Raw genomic sequence first — 16,577 nt, 5'->3', positions numbered from 1 at the left:
TTGACTTATTTGGCTTAGCATAATACTCCCTAGCTTTAGTCACATCATTGCAAATGGCAATATTTCATTCTTTTTTTTTAATTTAATATAATTTTTTAAAGATTTTATTTATTTATCAGAGAGAGAGAGAGCACAGTCAGGATCAGCAGACAAAGGGAGAAACAAGCTCCCTGCTGAGCAAGGAGCCCAATGTGGGACTCAAGCCCAGGACCCTGGGATCATGACCTGAGCTGAAGGCAGACGCTTAACTGACTGAGGCACCCAGGCATCTCAAGATTTCATTCTTTTTTATGGCTGAGTAATATTCCTGTGTGTATGTGTGTGTGTGTGTGTGTGTGTGTGTGTGTGTGTGTATACACATCACATCTTCTTTATCCATTCATCAGGCGATGGACAATTGAGCTGTTTCCAATTGTTTTCCAACAATTGGCTATTGTTGATAATGCTGCTGTAAACATTGGGGTGCATGTACCCTTTGAACCAGTATTTTTGTATCCTTTGGGTAAATACCTAGTAATGCAATTGCTGGATTATAGGTTAGTTCTATTTTTAAATTTTCGAGGAACCTCCATGCTCTTTTCCAGAGTGGCTGCACCAGTTTGCATTCCCACCAACAGTGCAAGAGGGTTCCTCTTCACATGCTTGCCAAGACCTGTTGTTTCCTGTGTTGTTGATTTTAGCCATTCTGATAGGTATGAGATGATATCTTGTTATAGTTTTGATTTGTATTTCCCTGATGATGAGTGATGTTGAGCATCTTTTTATGTGTCTGTTGGCCACCTGGATGTCTTTTTGGAAAAATGTCTATTCATGTCTTCTGCCCATTTTTTAACTGGATTATTTGCTTTTGGGGTGTTGAGTTTTATAAGTTCTTTATATATTTTGGATGCTAACCCTTTATCAGATCATTTGCAAATGTCTTCTCCCATTCAGTAGATTGCCTTTTAGTTTTGTTGATTGTTTCCTTCGCTGTGCAGAGGCTTTTTATCTTGATGAAGTTCCAATAGTTCATTTTTGCTTTTGTTTCCCTTGCCTCAGTTGACATATCTAGTAAGAAGTAACTTTGGCCAATGTCAAAGAGGTTACTGCCTGTGTTCTTCTCTAGGATTTTTGTGGTTTCAGGTCTCATATTTAGGCCTGTCATCGATTCTGAACTTATTTTTGTGTATGGTGTAAGAAAGTAGTCCAGTTTCATTCTTTTACGTGTCGCTGTCCAGTGTGAAAGGGAAAGGTTTTTATTTATTTATTTTTTAAGATTTTCTTTATTTGAGAGACAGAGGGAGAGAGCATGAGCAAGGTGAGGGATAGAGGGAGAGGGAGTAGACTCCTCACTGAGCAGAGATCCCAGCTGTGGGGCTTGATCCCAGGACTCTGGGATCATGACCTGAACCGAAGGCAGCCCCTGAAAGGGAAAGGTATTTAAAGGTGGGGTCAAGGAAGTCATAAACAAACAAAAAAGGGATTATTTAGAGCAAGGTCACTTTCCTTTGGGGGACAAAAAGAGTCTTATTAGGTGAATTACCTCATTGGTGCTTACCAGGAAATTCTAGACTGACCCGTTAAGATTATATTACTGGGGAAGATTGAAACTATAATCAGGTATGTATGAAGCCCCAGTTTGGTGACATGAACCTAGCACAAGTCACTCCATTTTGGGCCTGTGGTTTTCTTTTCAAAAACGAAAATTGGATTTCAGTAGAATTCTGATCAGTAGAATTAAGGACTCATTTTTTACATTATGCTCAGAGTTTCCCTAAGTACCACCTTTGCTTTGCATTCTTAGAAGATACTTTGATTTCTTTAATATTCATGTTTGAATGTGATTTTCCTTTTCAACAGACACAACAAGAGGAAGAGATTTTTTGTTGACCCCCGTTGCCATCCACAGACAATAGCTGTCATCCAGACTCGAGCCAAGTAATTAATTTCATTCATATTTTGAACTCAGGGATAATGTATATCATGCTCATCACTGTTGTTTCTCTCTCTTACTTCCAAACTGATTGGATGTGAACCTGGTTTAAATTGAGGTTGTTCAGTTTCGCTTTCCTTCCTACTTTCTTCCTGAGATCTTGCCTAGTAAGTAAAATGTGTCAGAATTGAGAGAATACAGAAGTGGCCTTAGTTGCCTTTGCTTTATATTGAGTAACCATGTTGTTTGTTTTCTTTTTTTAAAAACAAAGTTAAAAATATTAAAAATAATTTCAGCAATGTTTTGGAAAGCTTGAGAAATAGAGGGAAAAAATGGAATTCTCACACAGTTGTTAGAGTGTAGTATGTGCAACTGCAAACATAGTTTATAAGGGATCCATATAAAGCCTAGGTGTGGTATGATATAGACGAAAGCAAGCATACTGTATTTGTTTAGTGCTGTAATCAGATAAAAACAGCAGAGCTATCACTTGCTGGTGTGTCTGTTTGCTCTCTTCTTCTTTTTTTTTTTTTTAAGATTTTATTTATTCATTTGACAGAGAGAGAGAGCAGGAACACAAGCTGGGGAGTGAGAGAGAGAGAAGAAGCAGGCTTCCCGCGGAGCAGGGAGCCCAATGCGGGGCTCGATCCTAGGACCCTGGGATCATAACCTGAGCTGAAGGCAGACGCTTAACAACTGAGCCACCCAGGCGCCCCTGTTTGCTCTCTTCTTGTAAGAACGGGGCAATATTCCCCAACCCCATCTACCATCCCTTCAGAAGGGGTGTTGTCAGATAGAATTGGAACTGGATGGTTAAGAAAGGTCTTTCTCTTTGTCTTATTGATGGTTTTCTATTCACCTAAAACTGATCCCAGGTGAAAGTGGTGACTGCTCTGTAGTTGCAGGAATTGGTTCTTTAGTCCTAGGAAGCCACGTTCCTGACCCTCTCAGGAGCAGGTTCTGGCAAGAAAGGGGGGAATGGGAATGGTAAGCATGGAAGAGAGAAATATTCCAGCACTCGAGATGGTGTGAAGCTCTGTTACCAATGAAAGGTCAGGTGTGAGATGGGGGTGTGTTTGTGTGTCAGGATGAGGTGGGGGTGGGGGGCAATGAGGAAGGACACTGAATATGGGCACTCTATCACTGAAAATAAATTGTAAGGGGCTTTATTTTCTCTTAAAAACCAAAAGCATGATTGCTCTTTGTCTTCTGTCTTTCCAGATACAATGGCGTTCTCATTGAGCTGAAATTACCCCATGAAATGGACTTCAGTGGAAACGATGTTAGTGGAGTGCTCTTCCAGTATCCAGACACCGAGGGGAAGGTAGAAGACTTCACAGAGCTTGTGGAGAGGGCCCATCAGACTGGGGTAGGCAAATCTCTCCTTGTGGGGGTCCATGGAGGTATGTCCCAACTTTGAATTAACGATTTTTTGATGCATCTTAGTTTCCATACCTGTATCACCTAGAATGGTAAAACTCTCTCCTTCTTGCCTCCTTTTTTCAAGTTTATTTTGTTCATTAATTTCTGGCACATAGTAAGCACTCAGTAATTTTTTAAAAAAAGATTTTATTTATTTATTTGAGACAGAGAGAAAGAGCCTGAGCAGGGGGAGGGGCAGAAAGAGAGGGATTAAATAGGCCCCCTGCTGAGTGGGGAGCTCGATGTGGGGCTCAATCCCAGGACCCTGAGATCATGACCTGAGCCACCCAGGTTCCCCTCAGTAAATATTTTTGAATGAATCAGTGAGTAAATGGAATTCACAGGGTATGAAACAACCCTGTCTGTCTGCTTATATTGCAGATAATTTGCTATTGTCTCACTGCTCTCGGGGGAAGGTGACAACTACCACCACTTTCTCTCTTGTGTCCTTTCTAGACCCTGGCCTGCTGTGCTACCGACCTTTTAGCTCTGTGTATCTTGAGGCCTCCTGGAGAATTTGGGGTAGACATTGCCCTAGGCAGCTCACAGCGATTTGGAGTACCACTGGGCTATGGTGGTCCACATGCAGCCTTTTTTGCTGTTAGAGAAAGCTTGGTGAGGATGATGCCCGGGAGAATGGTGGGGGTAACAAGGTAATGAAGCTCCTGTCTCTCCCCTTTGATTGTGGTTATTATTTTCCCTGTTTCTTCTTCTGATTACAAAAGTTGTTGATTTCTCTCTGAATTTAACTGGGCCAGGCACAATAATTTACAAATTATTTGTATTGAAGTCACATAAGTGAATTTAATTAGGTTGACAAAAGCATTGAAAGACTGGACATTTTAGGTGGTTTTATATCTCACCACTCTGATTCTCAAACGCATTGTCATGCCACACAGTTAGGTAAAAGACAAGCACAGTGAGAGATTACCATGTATACATTGTAATCCACATTATTTCCTAGAGGCCTGCTACTTGTTTGTTCTATTAATTTCTAAATGTACTTTCTCAAGTGCTTCTCATTGGTACACCTCCTCAGATTAAGAATTTAGATGAATGTCATGATTATTACTGGGGAAATTTAGCATGCCCTTTTAGACCTTTCAAAGAAGTTAGACTTACTAGCACAAGTGAATAGTCTATATTAGTGAATGATTTGAATTGTTGAAATGCAACTTATCACATAATAGCAAGAGGGACCTTGCTTTTTAGTGTAAAAATAAGTTTCTTCAAGTATTCTTACATTTGTTTCTTTCAGTGATGTATCTTCACCAGGTGAGATGAGGCAGAAAGTTTTCTAATTAAAAATTTAATGTATTAATTATTGTCTGCTGATTATTTTTTAAAGATTTTATTTATTTATTTGTCAGAGAGAGAGCACAAGCGGGGGAGAGGCAGGCAGAGGGAGAGGCAGGCTCCCTGCTCAGCAGGGAGCCTAATGTGGGGCTCTATCCCAGGACCCTGGGATCATGCATGACCTGAGTCAAAGGCAGACGCTTAACCGACTGATACACCCAGGTGCCCCTTTCTGCTGATTTTTATATTGAACTTACTGAAAAAATGGACCCAGAGCTTGATGAAATAAAGGATAAGACTGTTGAATCTTTCTTTTCTAAAATTTTTAAATATTTTAATTAATTTATTTTTAAGATTTATTTATTTGTCAGAGAGAGTGAGTGAGCACAAGCAGGGGGAGCGGCAGGCAGAGGGAGAAGCAGGCTCTCCACTGAGCAAGGAGCCTGACTCGGGTCTCGATCCCAGGACTCTAGGATCATGACCTGAGCCGAAGGCAGATGCTTAACCAACTGAGCCACCCAAGTGTCCCCAAATTATTTTTTTGTTTTTTAAAGATTTATTTATTTGAGAGAGAGAGAGAGCATGAGTGGGAGGGACAGAGGGAGAGGGAGAGAGAATCTCAAGCAGACTCCCACTCTGAGTGAGGAGCCCTACTCAGGGCTTGATCCCACAACCCTAAGATCATGACCTGAGCTAAAACCAGGAGTCAGTTGCTTAACCCACTGCACCACCCAGGTCCCCCTATCCAAATTCTTAATTGTATTAGGAAAGAAGGAAAATTTTTCTTAGAGACAAGTGGTAAAATTATTAACATTCTTTTTTTAAGTTCTTAAATTCCAGTTAACAAACAGTGCAATACTAGTTTCAGGTGTACAATTTATTGATTCAACACATTCTTTTTCTCTGTAGCAGTACAGTTGCTTTAGATTCCAGGGCAGAAGTTGACTTCTTTGTCAGATATTTCCCTTTTTTCTGTGTCTGCCAAGATGCTCACAGTGAAATTTAATCTTCCCTAAGTTTAATTTTAAATTGAATCCTCATTCACGATCATTATATTAGTCTGGGTAATTCCAGGGAGGTTTCCTTTCAAGGTTGCTGGTCTCACTGTGTATATCTCGGTTCTTCCCTCAAAGTATATACTAAAAATTAGTAGTCCTATTTAGAACAGGATGGCTTAAGAATTTTTTCTGTATGGCCTTGCAGCCAAATATATTTTCTGGGTTCACTTCAAGCTGGGAAGGAAAGAAACGGGTCCCTTTGTGACCACCCTTGGTGCTGTGATCATATGTGTTAACTAGATGTTTTATTCTTGGGCCAGAGATGCCACTGGAAAAGAAGTGTATCGTCTTGCTCTTCAAACCAGGGAACAACACATCCGGAGAGACAAGGCTACTAGCAACATCTGTACAGCTCAGGTAGATCACATGCCTGCTCTGCCCACTAAATCCTTTATAATCTACAGAAATGAGCTGCTCATGCATTCACTCAATTGTTCATTCATTTGTTCACCACCTACTGACCAGTGTGTACATCAGAAGTGGTGTGATCTTACTGGTAGAGAAGCCCTGTGGTCTTGTCAGAACCAAAATACAATGCATTTTCCTGGAGCTCTGTGTATGGATATACTGCATACTTCAGTGTTTCTAGCATTCTTGGCCATCGGGCCAGGTCCATTATGGGTGGTGGGCAATTGGGCACCTTCTCTTAGGGTTGAAATGGAAGCCCTCTAGAAATGTGGTAAGGGAGGCAATGTGATTATGCTTGAGGGGGTGACCAAGATTGACCCGTTGGTGGTAGTCATGGGGTACTCTTACTGAGGACTCAGGACAGGCATTCCTGAAAGGATGGACTAAAAGAGGAGCAGCTTCCTAAGTTCCTGATGATTCTGGAAGTTGCCCAGGGCTCAGGTCAGAGGAAGGAGTGTTTGAGACCAAGTTTCTAGGCTTAGGTGGAGGACTCTTCCTGAGCATCCAATCCATTCTAGGTCCATCTTCTCCATTCAAGGTGAGAGAAAGAGATCTTACCAATACTTCAGTGGGCAGTACAGTGCTTTTTGCTCTCAGGGCACTGGCTCAAAGCACCACCACCAGGTTTTAGACTGTCCAGGGGCAGTAGATGATTAGGTCTTCTTATATTTGGTTCTCTAGCCGGTGGTCTTTGGACTAGTTTCCTCAGTACGTTTTCTTGTCTTATTTGTTGCCTCAAAAAGGTGGCTGCTTCTTTTTAGCCAAGAGCTCTTCTTTTACCACAGGAAGGAGCCAGCTGTCAAGAGCTTTTCCTCTGTTGACAGCAAATTGAACTTTATATGATGCTATTACTTTCCATAGTTTACCCTTCATTTGTTGAATTCCCTGCTTATATATTTCTCCTTCCTCTGCAGCTGATTCCTCCTGTCTTGCTCTTTCTGCTCATGTTCTTCCAAAAGGTGCCTGTCTGGTTATAAATGCATTAAGGGGTTTTCAGCTTCAATGTTTGAAATTAATTTTACAGATGAACTTGGGCTGAACAAAGGCCTCTTTTTCAGCAATTATTGAAGTGATGTTTGCCTTGGAAATAGCGCAACTCTGTCTTTTGTTTTTTTGTTTTTTTTTTTAAAGAATGAGAAGATAAAAATCAGAGAAGACAGGGGCACCTGGGTGGCGTAGTTGGTTAAGCATCCGACTCTTGCTTTTTTAACATATAATGTATTATTTGTTTCAGAGGTACAGATCTGTGATTGAACAGTCTTGCACAATTCACAGCGCTCACCATAGCACATACCCTCCCCAATGTCTATCACCCAGCCACCCCATCCCTCCCACCCCTCACCATTCCAGCAACCCTCAGTTTGTTTCCTGAGATTAAGAATTCCTCCTATCAGTGAGGTCATATGATACATGTCTTTCTCTGACTTATTTCGCTCAGCATAACACCCTCCAGTTCCATCCACGTCATTGCAAATTCACCAGTGCTTGTTATTGCCTGTCTTTTTCAGTTATAGCCATCCTAGTGATTGTGAACTGATATCTCATTGTGGTTTTAGTATGCATTTCCCTTATAACTAATGATTTTGAGCAACTTTTAATTATGAACTTTTGATTACTCTTTTTTTATTACTTTATTTAAGTATACTAATTATATTAAGTTTGTCCAAGTTATCCAGGAAATTTGAATTTTCTTTCATTTCTCTGAATTTCCTTTGGAGTTCTAACGCCTTTCTGAGATTTCTAAAAATGATTCTATACTTCTCATCAATTTGTTGGCCATTCACTTGATACAGTCTCCTCTTTGTGGAAAAGAATCATCTCTACATTAAAAAGGGACATGAACCAACTTATACAGGGTTGTTGTGATAAGAGGATTCCAGAGGATTCTGTGAATATCAGGCCTGACTTTCTATTCCCCAGCAGTAGTCATAAGCATTTGGATACACAGTGTCATATATTGTTTGACTTGCCCTCTCCATAGCTGGAATGTGTTGTAGGCTTCTGTATTTATTTCTAATTGTTATACAGTCCACAAAGCTTCTATACTCTCTTGGGGAATTTTAGTCCAAGAAAGTCTACTTCTGTGTTCTTAGAGGTCTTCTTCTGCTGCTGCTTTTCTTAGAGAGGGAAAGAAAGGAGAGGTCTAGAAAGGGAATCTTAAGCAGGCTCTGTGCTCAGTGCGTAGCCTGACTCGGGGCTTAATCTCAAAATCCTGAGATCGTGGGCACCTGGGTGGCTCAACTGGTTGGGCGACTGCCTTTGGCTCAAGTCATGATCCTGGAGTCCCGGGATTGAGTCCTGCATTGGGCTCCCTGCTCAGCGGGGAGTCTGCTTCTCCCTCTGACCCTCCCCCCTCTCATACTCTCTCTCTCTCTCTCTCTATCAAATAAATAAATAAATAAATAAAATCTTTAAAAAAAAAAATCCTGAGATCGTGACCTGAGCCAAAATCAAGAGTTGGATACTTAACTGACTGAGCCACCCAGGTGCCCCAGATTTCTTCCTTTCCTCTGCATTTTCTTTATTGACTGTGGGGCTTGACTTTCTGGCATCTTTTTTTTTTTTTTTGTCAGAGAGAGAGAGAAGAGAGCACAAGTAGAGGGAGCAGCAGGGCAGAGGGAGAAGCAAGCTCCCTGCTAAGCAAGGAGCCCAATGTGGGATTCGATCCCAGGACCCTGGGAACATGACCTGAGCCGAAGGCAGATGCTTAACTGACTGAGCCACCCAGGCATCCCTTTCTGGCATCTTTTGAGAACTGTTTCTTGTTTTGCAGTGGTCCCTGGCTGAGAAAATGTGTACCTAACAAAACAGATGCAATATTGAATATCAGCCAACTTAAAAGCATTGTGTTTCTCAGGTGCCCTTCCCACTCCATGGTGATTGACTGTGAAGATGACCTTGAACTACTGACCTAGTACATTAGGAGAAAATTCACACTAGTGGGACTGAAAACTTCAGAGTTTATAGTGCTGGACCAGTAAAATGGGAGTGGCAGTGGGAGAACGGAATAGGCTGGGCAGGGTAGGAATCTGAGACCTGAGTTGGAACCAGTTTCCTGGGAGGTAGGGATGATATTGCATGGTTAGAAGATTGCTTATTGGCAGGATCTAGGGTGATAAAGCAAATGAGGGATGGGACCAAGAGGAAGAGAAGCATGAGGTGGGCCTCCATCATTTTTTGCCACGTCACTCGTTTTAGTATCTTATCCTAGCTGTCTTCTTTTATCTTCTTCCCTGACTCAACATGCCATCACAGTGGGTCCTTTTCTTGTTCCCCATGCAGGACTTCCTCACTGAAGCATCGCTGTCTGTGCCCCTTATCTCTGAGAGATTCCAGTGCCATTCCTTTCTATTTTCTGTCACACAAAAACACACGCTTCCCTGTAAATGTTCTTGTGAAACCTCAATCCTGTGGTCAAGGGAGATATCTTTACCTGAGAAAGTGACCTTGCTGTGAGCAGGGAATAGCCAATAGGTGCTGATTTTCTCTAATACATGACCTGCCAATTCATTTTGGTTTTATTCCCCTGTGTTCTGCATTTTCATTTTTGGTAGTCCTTTCCTACACAATCTCCTTTCATCCATCGGTTGGCTGAAATTCAGCTTCTAGGGCTTTATTTAAGTTCTCAGTATAATTGTGTTCCCTGAGTTCTTGTGTATTTGTAAATTGTTTGTTGCTTTTATCCTTGAACTGTTTGATTGATATAAAATTCTTGGATCTCACTTCTTTTCCCTTGACACCTTTATTACTCTGCTGTCTTCCTACATGAAATACTGCTCCTCGATGTTTAATGACAGCCCCATCTTCCCACTTATGGGTGACATGATTATATTACATGGATGAAACTCCTCCTTTATAGTGGTCAAATTTGAAAGTTTAGTATCGTGACTCCAGGGTGTCTTGGATGCTGTGTTTGCCCCTGAGATAGGCAGGTTATAAATGGTCCCCCACTATCATAGAGAAAGCAGGAAATCTGATCTTTTTTTTTTTGTCCCTGTTTTCAGTTGTGGCATTTCAAAGTCAAAATAATACTCCTTCCCACAAACTGTCTTCATCACATTGTTGAACATGATTCCTTAAATGTTCTTTGTTGTTTTAGGCTCTCTTGGCAAACATGGCTGCCATGTTTGCAATCTACCATGGTTCCCGTGGGCTGGAGCATATTGCTAGGAGGGTACATAATGCCACTTTGATTTTGTCTGAAGGTGAGTCACTTCATAACAAGACTGATAAACTTGAGTAAGTAAAATAGAAAACTCAGTGTATGTCCAATACTGTATACAAAATTGAAAGTCAAATAAGAAAGTATTTCACCATTTCTGATAGACTGAGTGTTAAAAATTTTAATATGGAGATCTCTTACTTGCTCCCCAACCCCATAAACAAGAGGGATGATCACTCAGAGAAAAATGGGCAAAGGACATTAAGTGTAATTTTATTTTTTTATTTTTTTAAGATTTATTTATTTTATTTTAGAGAGAGACAATCATGGGTAGGGGCAGAGGGAGAGGGAGAGAGAGTCTTAAAGCACAGAGCCTGATGCAGAGCTCAATCTCACAACCCTGAGAGCACAACCTGAGCTGAAACAGAGTCAGAAGCTTAACCGACTACGTCCCTCAGGTGCCTAAGTGTAATTTTAAAAGAAGCAAATATACAAATAAATGGCCAGTAAACATAAAATTTCAACCTTACTATTAAGGAAAATGTAAATTGAAACAATAGTGTTTTTCCCATTATATTGGTAAAGATTGAAAAGAATGCTGATGTTGGTATAAAATTTTTTTAAAGATTTTTTTCTATTTATTAGAAAGAGAGAGGGAGAACACAGACAAAGAGTAAGAGGGAGAAGCAGACTACCTGCTGAGCAGATAGCCAGATGTGGGACTCGATCCCAGGACCCTAAGATCATGGCCTGAGCTGAAGGTAGACATTCAACTGACTGAGACACCCAGGCACCCATGTTGGTATAACTTTCATGAGGGCATGTAAACAGTACATATCAAAAGCTTTTAAAATGTGCCTACAGTTTGAATCAAAAATTCTACTTCTAGAAATGTATCTAAAGGAAATAATCACCTAAGGATGTAAAGTATATCCATTGAAACATTGTTTATAATACCACAATCTTAGAAACAGCCTAAATGTTCAATAATAAGTGATTAAATTATTTTACATGCATATATTTGAATATTATACCATCATTAAAAATAATGACATGGATATCGATCTGTAGAAAAGCAAAATGTTCTTTATGTATTACAAATTTTTTCAAGTGTAAAGAAATATATGTGATATATCTCACACACACATACACACGCACACACACACATCCCATTCTAGAGTAATATACACTAAATTGTAACCAGTGATTATTTCTGTATGGTGATTATGGTGATTTTTCTTTTTTTATATGTATTTATTTCATAATATTCTATAGCATAGTAACAAACTTTTAATTTCTTAAAAAAAAGCAGCTATCAAAACACTGGCTAAGATCAGGAACAGACTATAGTTAAAATTTACCTCTTGGGGCCCCTGGGTGGCTCAGTCAGTTAAGCCTCCTACTTTTGATTTCAGCTCAGGTCATGATCTCAGGATCCTGCAATTGAGCCCTGTGTTGGGCTCTGCGCTTCCCTCTACCCCGGCTTGTGCTTTCTCTAAAATAAGTAAATAAATAAATAAAATCTAAAAAAAAAAAGAAAAAAAGAGTTTACCTCTTTACTTCTCTGTGAAAGGTCAGGGGCCACGGGGCAGATTTCTGTGTTGGGGATTCATGGCTCTCCTATCTTGTCTAGGTCTCAAGCGAGCAGGGCATCAACTCCAGCATGACTTGTTCTTTGACACTTTGAAGATTCAGTGTGGCTGCTCAGTGAAGGAGGTCTTGGACAGGGCCACTCAGCGGCAAATCAATTTTCGGCTCTTTGAGGATGGCACAGTAAGTAAAACTTTTCCACTTTTTAAACTACTTTAAAGTTTCCTGACTTTTCTTAGTAAAAATTTTTTTCTTAAGAAAATCAGTATTGGAATTTGGGGCACAATCTATGTTTTTTATTTTTATTTTTTTATTTTTTAAGATTTTATTTATTCATTCATGAGAGACAGAGAGAGACAGAGAGAGAGAGAGAGAGGCAGAAGCAGGATCCCCTCTGAGCAGGGAGCCCGATGTGGGACCCCATCCCAGGACCCTGGGATCATGACCTGAGCTGAAGGCAGATGCTTAACCATCTGAGCCACCGAGGCGCCCCACAATCTATGTTTTTTTAACAATTTTCATTTCCCACTTGGAACATTGTGACTTTCAAATAAAGGATAATTCATTCTTAGCTTTACTTAAGACTTTGTGTTTTCATGTATGGGACTCTTAGGCACATATTTTGCTCGCAATACCATCACAATATGACTATTGAAGGTAATGACTATGATAAGTGATATAATAAATTAAGGTTAAGTATATCTAGTGTCAATAGGGGTGACCTACCAGACCTACCAGACTGTTGGAGTCCAGAAGTGTCTCCTAAAACTCTAAACTTTGTGAAGTCTCAGACTCATCTAGTCCAAGGGCCAACTTGGATACAATGGCACCCAGATATTTTGGAATAACAGGGGGTCTTATCCAGCACCTTCCTCCCTTTGACTTCTCTTGAGGTTTCTCTACTGGTCTTGGTGTTGGGCTGATGTTTTCCCTTTCATTTACATTTCTGTAGCTTGGGATTTCTCTTGATGAAACAGTCAGTGAAAAAGATCTGGATGACTTGTTATGGATCTTTGGCTGTGAATCGTCTGCAGTAAGTAAATTAAGAAGATGCATTTCTCATAATGACTGTTCAAGGTGTTGTCAAAAATGACTTTCCCTCTTGTGGCTCCAAGTGTGACACTGGGTGGCCTGCTGTTAAAATTAAGCCACTGACCATCCCTGATAGCTGGTAGTCACTGCGGTGGGCCCTAAGCTAGGACCTTGCAGCCAGGCTATGTGGGAGGATTGTTAATGGTGTTTAATTAAAACTATCACTAATATGGATAACTGTGACATTGATGTCTTGGTTATGTCAGTTCTGGGAAAATACTTACTCCTGTAACATATTTATTGAACACCTAATATGTGGCAGGTACTATGTTAGGCCCTGAGGATGGTGGTGAATTAGACATGATTCCTGCCCCGACAGAGCTTATAGTCTAGTGGGGACTCAGACATGCACAAGATTAAAATCCAGGTGATATCTTATGCTAGGTGTCGTCTGAAGATGCTCTGTGAGCACAGAGGAGGAGCTTCTCACCAAGACTTGGAGAAATTGTCCTAAGCTGAGTTCTGAATGATGAGTAGGAGTTATCCAATCTAAGACGGTACAATTGAAGAACTAGGAGGATGGGGCCAGAGGTATTCCAGACACTGGGAAAAGCAACAATAAAGACTTAGAGGAGAAAGATTACAATGTGAACTAGGGACATTTCAGTGTGATTGAGCTGGTTTCTAAAGCAACGAATTAGTAGGGCCATGTGAGGGGAAAGGTTACAGTTCCGTGGAATGAACATGACAGAGAAGCAGTCAGTAGCTACCTAAACCTGTGGCAAAATGTTAATCACAGCACTCTACAGGACCTGGTGCACAGGAAGCACTCAGTAAATACTGTTGAATGAACTGATGGAAGGAAACGTTTCCCATTTTGGTGTAATATTTGAGAAACCAAAATCCAAATCCAAGATCATGCAGATTTGTGTCTGTCTTCTAAGAGTTTTATACTTTTAAAAAAATTTTAAAAAATTTTTTATTGTTATGTTAATCACCATACATTACATCATTAGCTTTTGATGTAGTGTTCCATGATTCATTGTTTGTGTATAACACCCAGTGCTCCATGCAGAATGTGCCCTCTTTAATACCAACCCCCTCTCCTCTAGAACCCTCATTTTGTTTCTCAGAGTCCATAGTCTCTCATGGTTTGTCTCCCCCTCCGATTTTCCCCCCTTCATTCTTCCCCTTCTGCTAACTTCTTCTTCTTTTTTTAAACATATATTGTATTATTTGTTTCAGATGTACAGATCTGTGATTCAACAGTCTTACACTTTGGCTTTTAAATTTAGGTCCTTAGTTCACTTTGAGTTAGTTTTTGTATATGGTATAAGGTAATGGTCCAACTTCATTCTTTTGCATCTGGATATCCACTTTTCTCAGCAATTGTTTGTTGAAGGGATTATCCTTTTGCCCACTGGTCTTGGCACATGTATTTTATTAGAATTGTTCTCACAGGTAAAAGCACTGTCAAGTGAGAATACTTACTTGAGTGTTATCATAACTGGTTTTTTAAAAGATTTATTTATTTGAGAGAGAGAGAGCAAGCGCATGCACGGAGTTGGGAGTCAGAAGAGAGGGAAAGAGAGAATCTCAAGCAGACTCTCCGCCCGCTGAGTGTGGAGCCAGAAGCAGGGCTCAATCCCATGGCCCTGAGATTGTGACCTGAGCCAAAATCAAGAATTGGATTCTTAACTGACTGAGCCACCCAGGCGCCTCCATCATAACTTTTTTGATAGCCCTTTAAAATAACTTACTGTAACTTGCTTCATTACTCAAGGAACATGCAGGAGAAGTCTTGCCGGGGTCGGGGGTGGGCAATAAAAATTGTCATTTTCCTCTGGCAAAGGCCAGTAGAACTTAAAAATGGTGCTCCGACCAATTCATGACTCCTGATCCCTGTTACCTCACCATGCCAGATGCCAGGGGGTTGGGCGGTGGTAGTAGATCTCTAGTGCTTTGTCGGGGTACATGCCAACCAGAAGCCTGGATCTCCACATGTAGTTCCAGGCATGCTTTCCACTGTTTAGTCTGTGGTCTCTCCACACAGGAGCTGGTTGCTGAAAGCATGGGCGAGGAGTGGAGAGGTATTCCAGGGACTGCTTTCAAGAGAACTAGCTCTTTCCTCACACATCAAGTGTTCAACAGGTTTGTGTGGTTGTGTGCATTATGTGCTGTGGCTCGGTAGTACAATAGAGAGTGGCTGCTTTTTAAAAAATTTTGTTTTAAAGATTTATTTATTTGAGAGAAAGAGCAAGTGAGAGTGTACAAGTTGGGGGAGGGGCAGAGGGAGAGACTCTCAAGCAGATTTCCCACTAAGCATGGAGCCCGACATGGGGCTTAATCTCACGATGCATCATGAGATCATGACCTGAGCCTAAACCAAGAGTGGGAGGCTCAACTGACTTAGCCGTCCAGGTGCCCATAGAGAGTGGCTTCTGTATCCAACTATGATATGGCTTGGGTTATTGTGGTTCAGCCATGGCCCACTAATAAACCAATGCCATAAGGATTCCATTCCTGATTTTGGCAAAGCCACCTCTTGGTGGCTTTGCTCTGTTGGCAGTGTAACCCCGAAGCCCACTTGTCAGGAAGAGAGGAGTTTGGATGCATGGTTGCTAGGCTGAAGTTCATACCCAGGAACTCAACATAGTCCTCTTCCCAACCTTCCTCTCCTGCCCATGGAAGCTTCTTGTCCTACTGCATCCCCTGAGGTTCATGGGGGTTCCGTGCCCTTCCCTCTGATGCTTTGTTGGCATGTTGCCCATGGCTCAAATCGATCTGTATTTTGAAGGTAGATCTGTGTGTCTTATATTTCAGGAGGATGTATATGGACTCTTATCCCATTATAATGCCCCAAATCATTTGTTTTTTGTTACAGCTATCACTCAGAAACAAATATTGTGCGATACATGAAGAAATTGGAAAACAAAGACATTTCCCTTGTTCACAGCATGATTCCACTGGTAATTGTTGTCTTTATTCTTACCTCTAACCCCAACCCTGGTCTCACCTCTTTGGGTTGCAGCTAACATGCTGCAAGAGGGATGGAGAGGAGGCCATGTGGGGAGATCAGAGGGTCAAGAGGAAATCACTAATGTGTTACATTTTGGATATGCTTCTTAAAGGGGTCCTGTACCATGAAGCTCAACAGCTCATCTGAACTCGCAGTAAGTAGGACACTTCTCTTAAGAGGGAACTTAGTAGGAGCAGTATTCTAGCTTGTACATAATTAGATAACTAGAGAAAGCTACTGGGACTGTGATTTAATAACTACCTGAGTAATTCTTTACCTTGCTATTCTTTTTTTTTTAAGATTTTGGTTTATTTATTTTAGTGAAATAGAAAGAGAGCTCGAGTGGGCATGGAGGGGCAGAGGGAAAGGGAGATGCAGGCTCCCCACTGAGCAGGGAGCCCAATGCTGAGCTCAATCCCAGCACCCTGAGATCATGACCTGAACCGAAGGCAGGCATTTAACCAGCTGAGCTACCCAGGCGCCCTATCTTTATTTTGCTATTCAACAGTCTTAGGAGAAACCCCAATTTTATCACAACTTGATCATTTAAATTTGAGTAAAATTATCTGAAACTAATACTATATGTTAATTAATTGAATTTAAATTAAAATAATTAAAAATATATTCATGCCTTCCTATCCCCTATTTATTTATTTATAGATTCATGCCTTCCTATCC

General features: G+C 40.9%; 1 protein-coding gene across 1 annotated transcript in view; it reads left to right on the top strand.

The window, feature by feature from the left end:
- The window catches only part of GLDC (glycine decarboxylase), a 98,626-nt gene that overhangs the window by 30,196 nt on the left and 51,853 nt on the right, over positions 1-16,577 (top strand). The window contains exons 5-14 of the mRNA XM_028107310.2: positions 1,840-1,917; positions 3,134-3,281; positions 3,791-3,987; positions 5,949-6,045; positions 10,196-10,301; positions 11,892-12,031; positions 12,801-12,881; positions 14,934-15,031; positions 15,765-15,849; positions 16,012-16,053. Coding sequence (XP_027963111.1) covers positions 1,840-1,917; positions 3,134-3,281; positions 3,791-3,987; positions 5,949-6,045; positions 10,196-10,301; positions 11,892-12,031; positions 12,801-12,881; positions 14,934-15,031; positions 15,765-15,849; positions 16,012-16,053 — 1,072 coding nt within the window. The remainder of the gene's footprint in view (positions 1-1,839; positions 1,918-3,133; positions 3,282-3,790; positions 3,988-5,948; positions 6,046-10,195; positions 10,302-11,891; positions 12,032-12,800; positions 12,882-14,933; positions 15,032-15,764; positions 15,850-16,011; positions 16,054-16,577) is intronic.

Source organism: Eumetopias jubatus, unplaced genomic scaffold (assembly GCF_037043125.1).
Source record: "Eumetopias jubatus isolate StellerSeaLion01/CBP00866 unplaced genomic scaffold, mEumJub1_p1.0 scaffold_15, whole genome shotgun sequence".
Classification (NCBI taxonomy): Eukaryota; Metazoa; Chordata; class Mammalia; order Carnivora; family Otariidae; genus Eumetopias; species Eumetopias jubatus.
The sequence above is the reverse complement of the archived record's forward strand: the minus strand, read 5'-3'. Positions and strand labels throughout refer to the sequence as shown.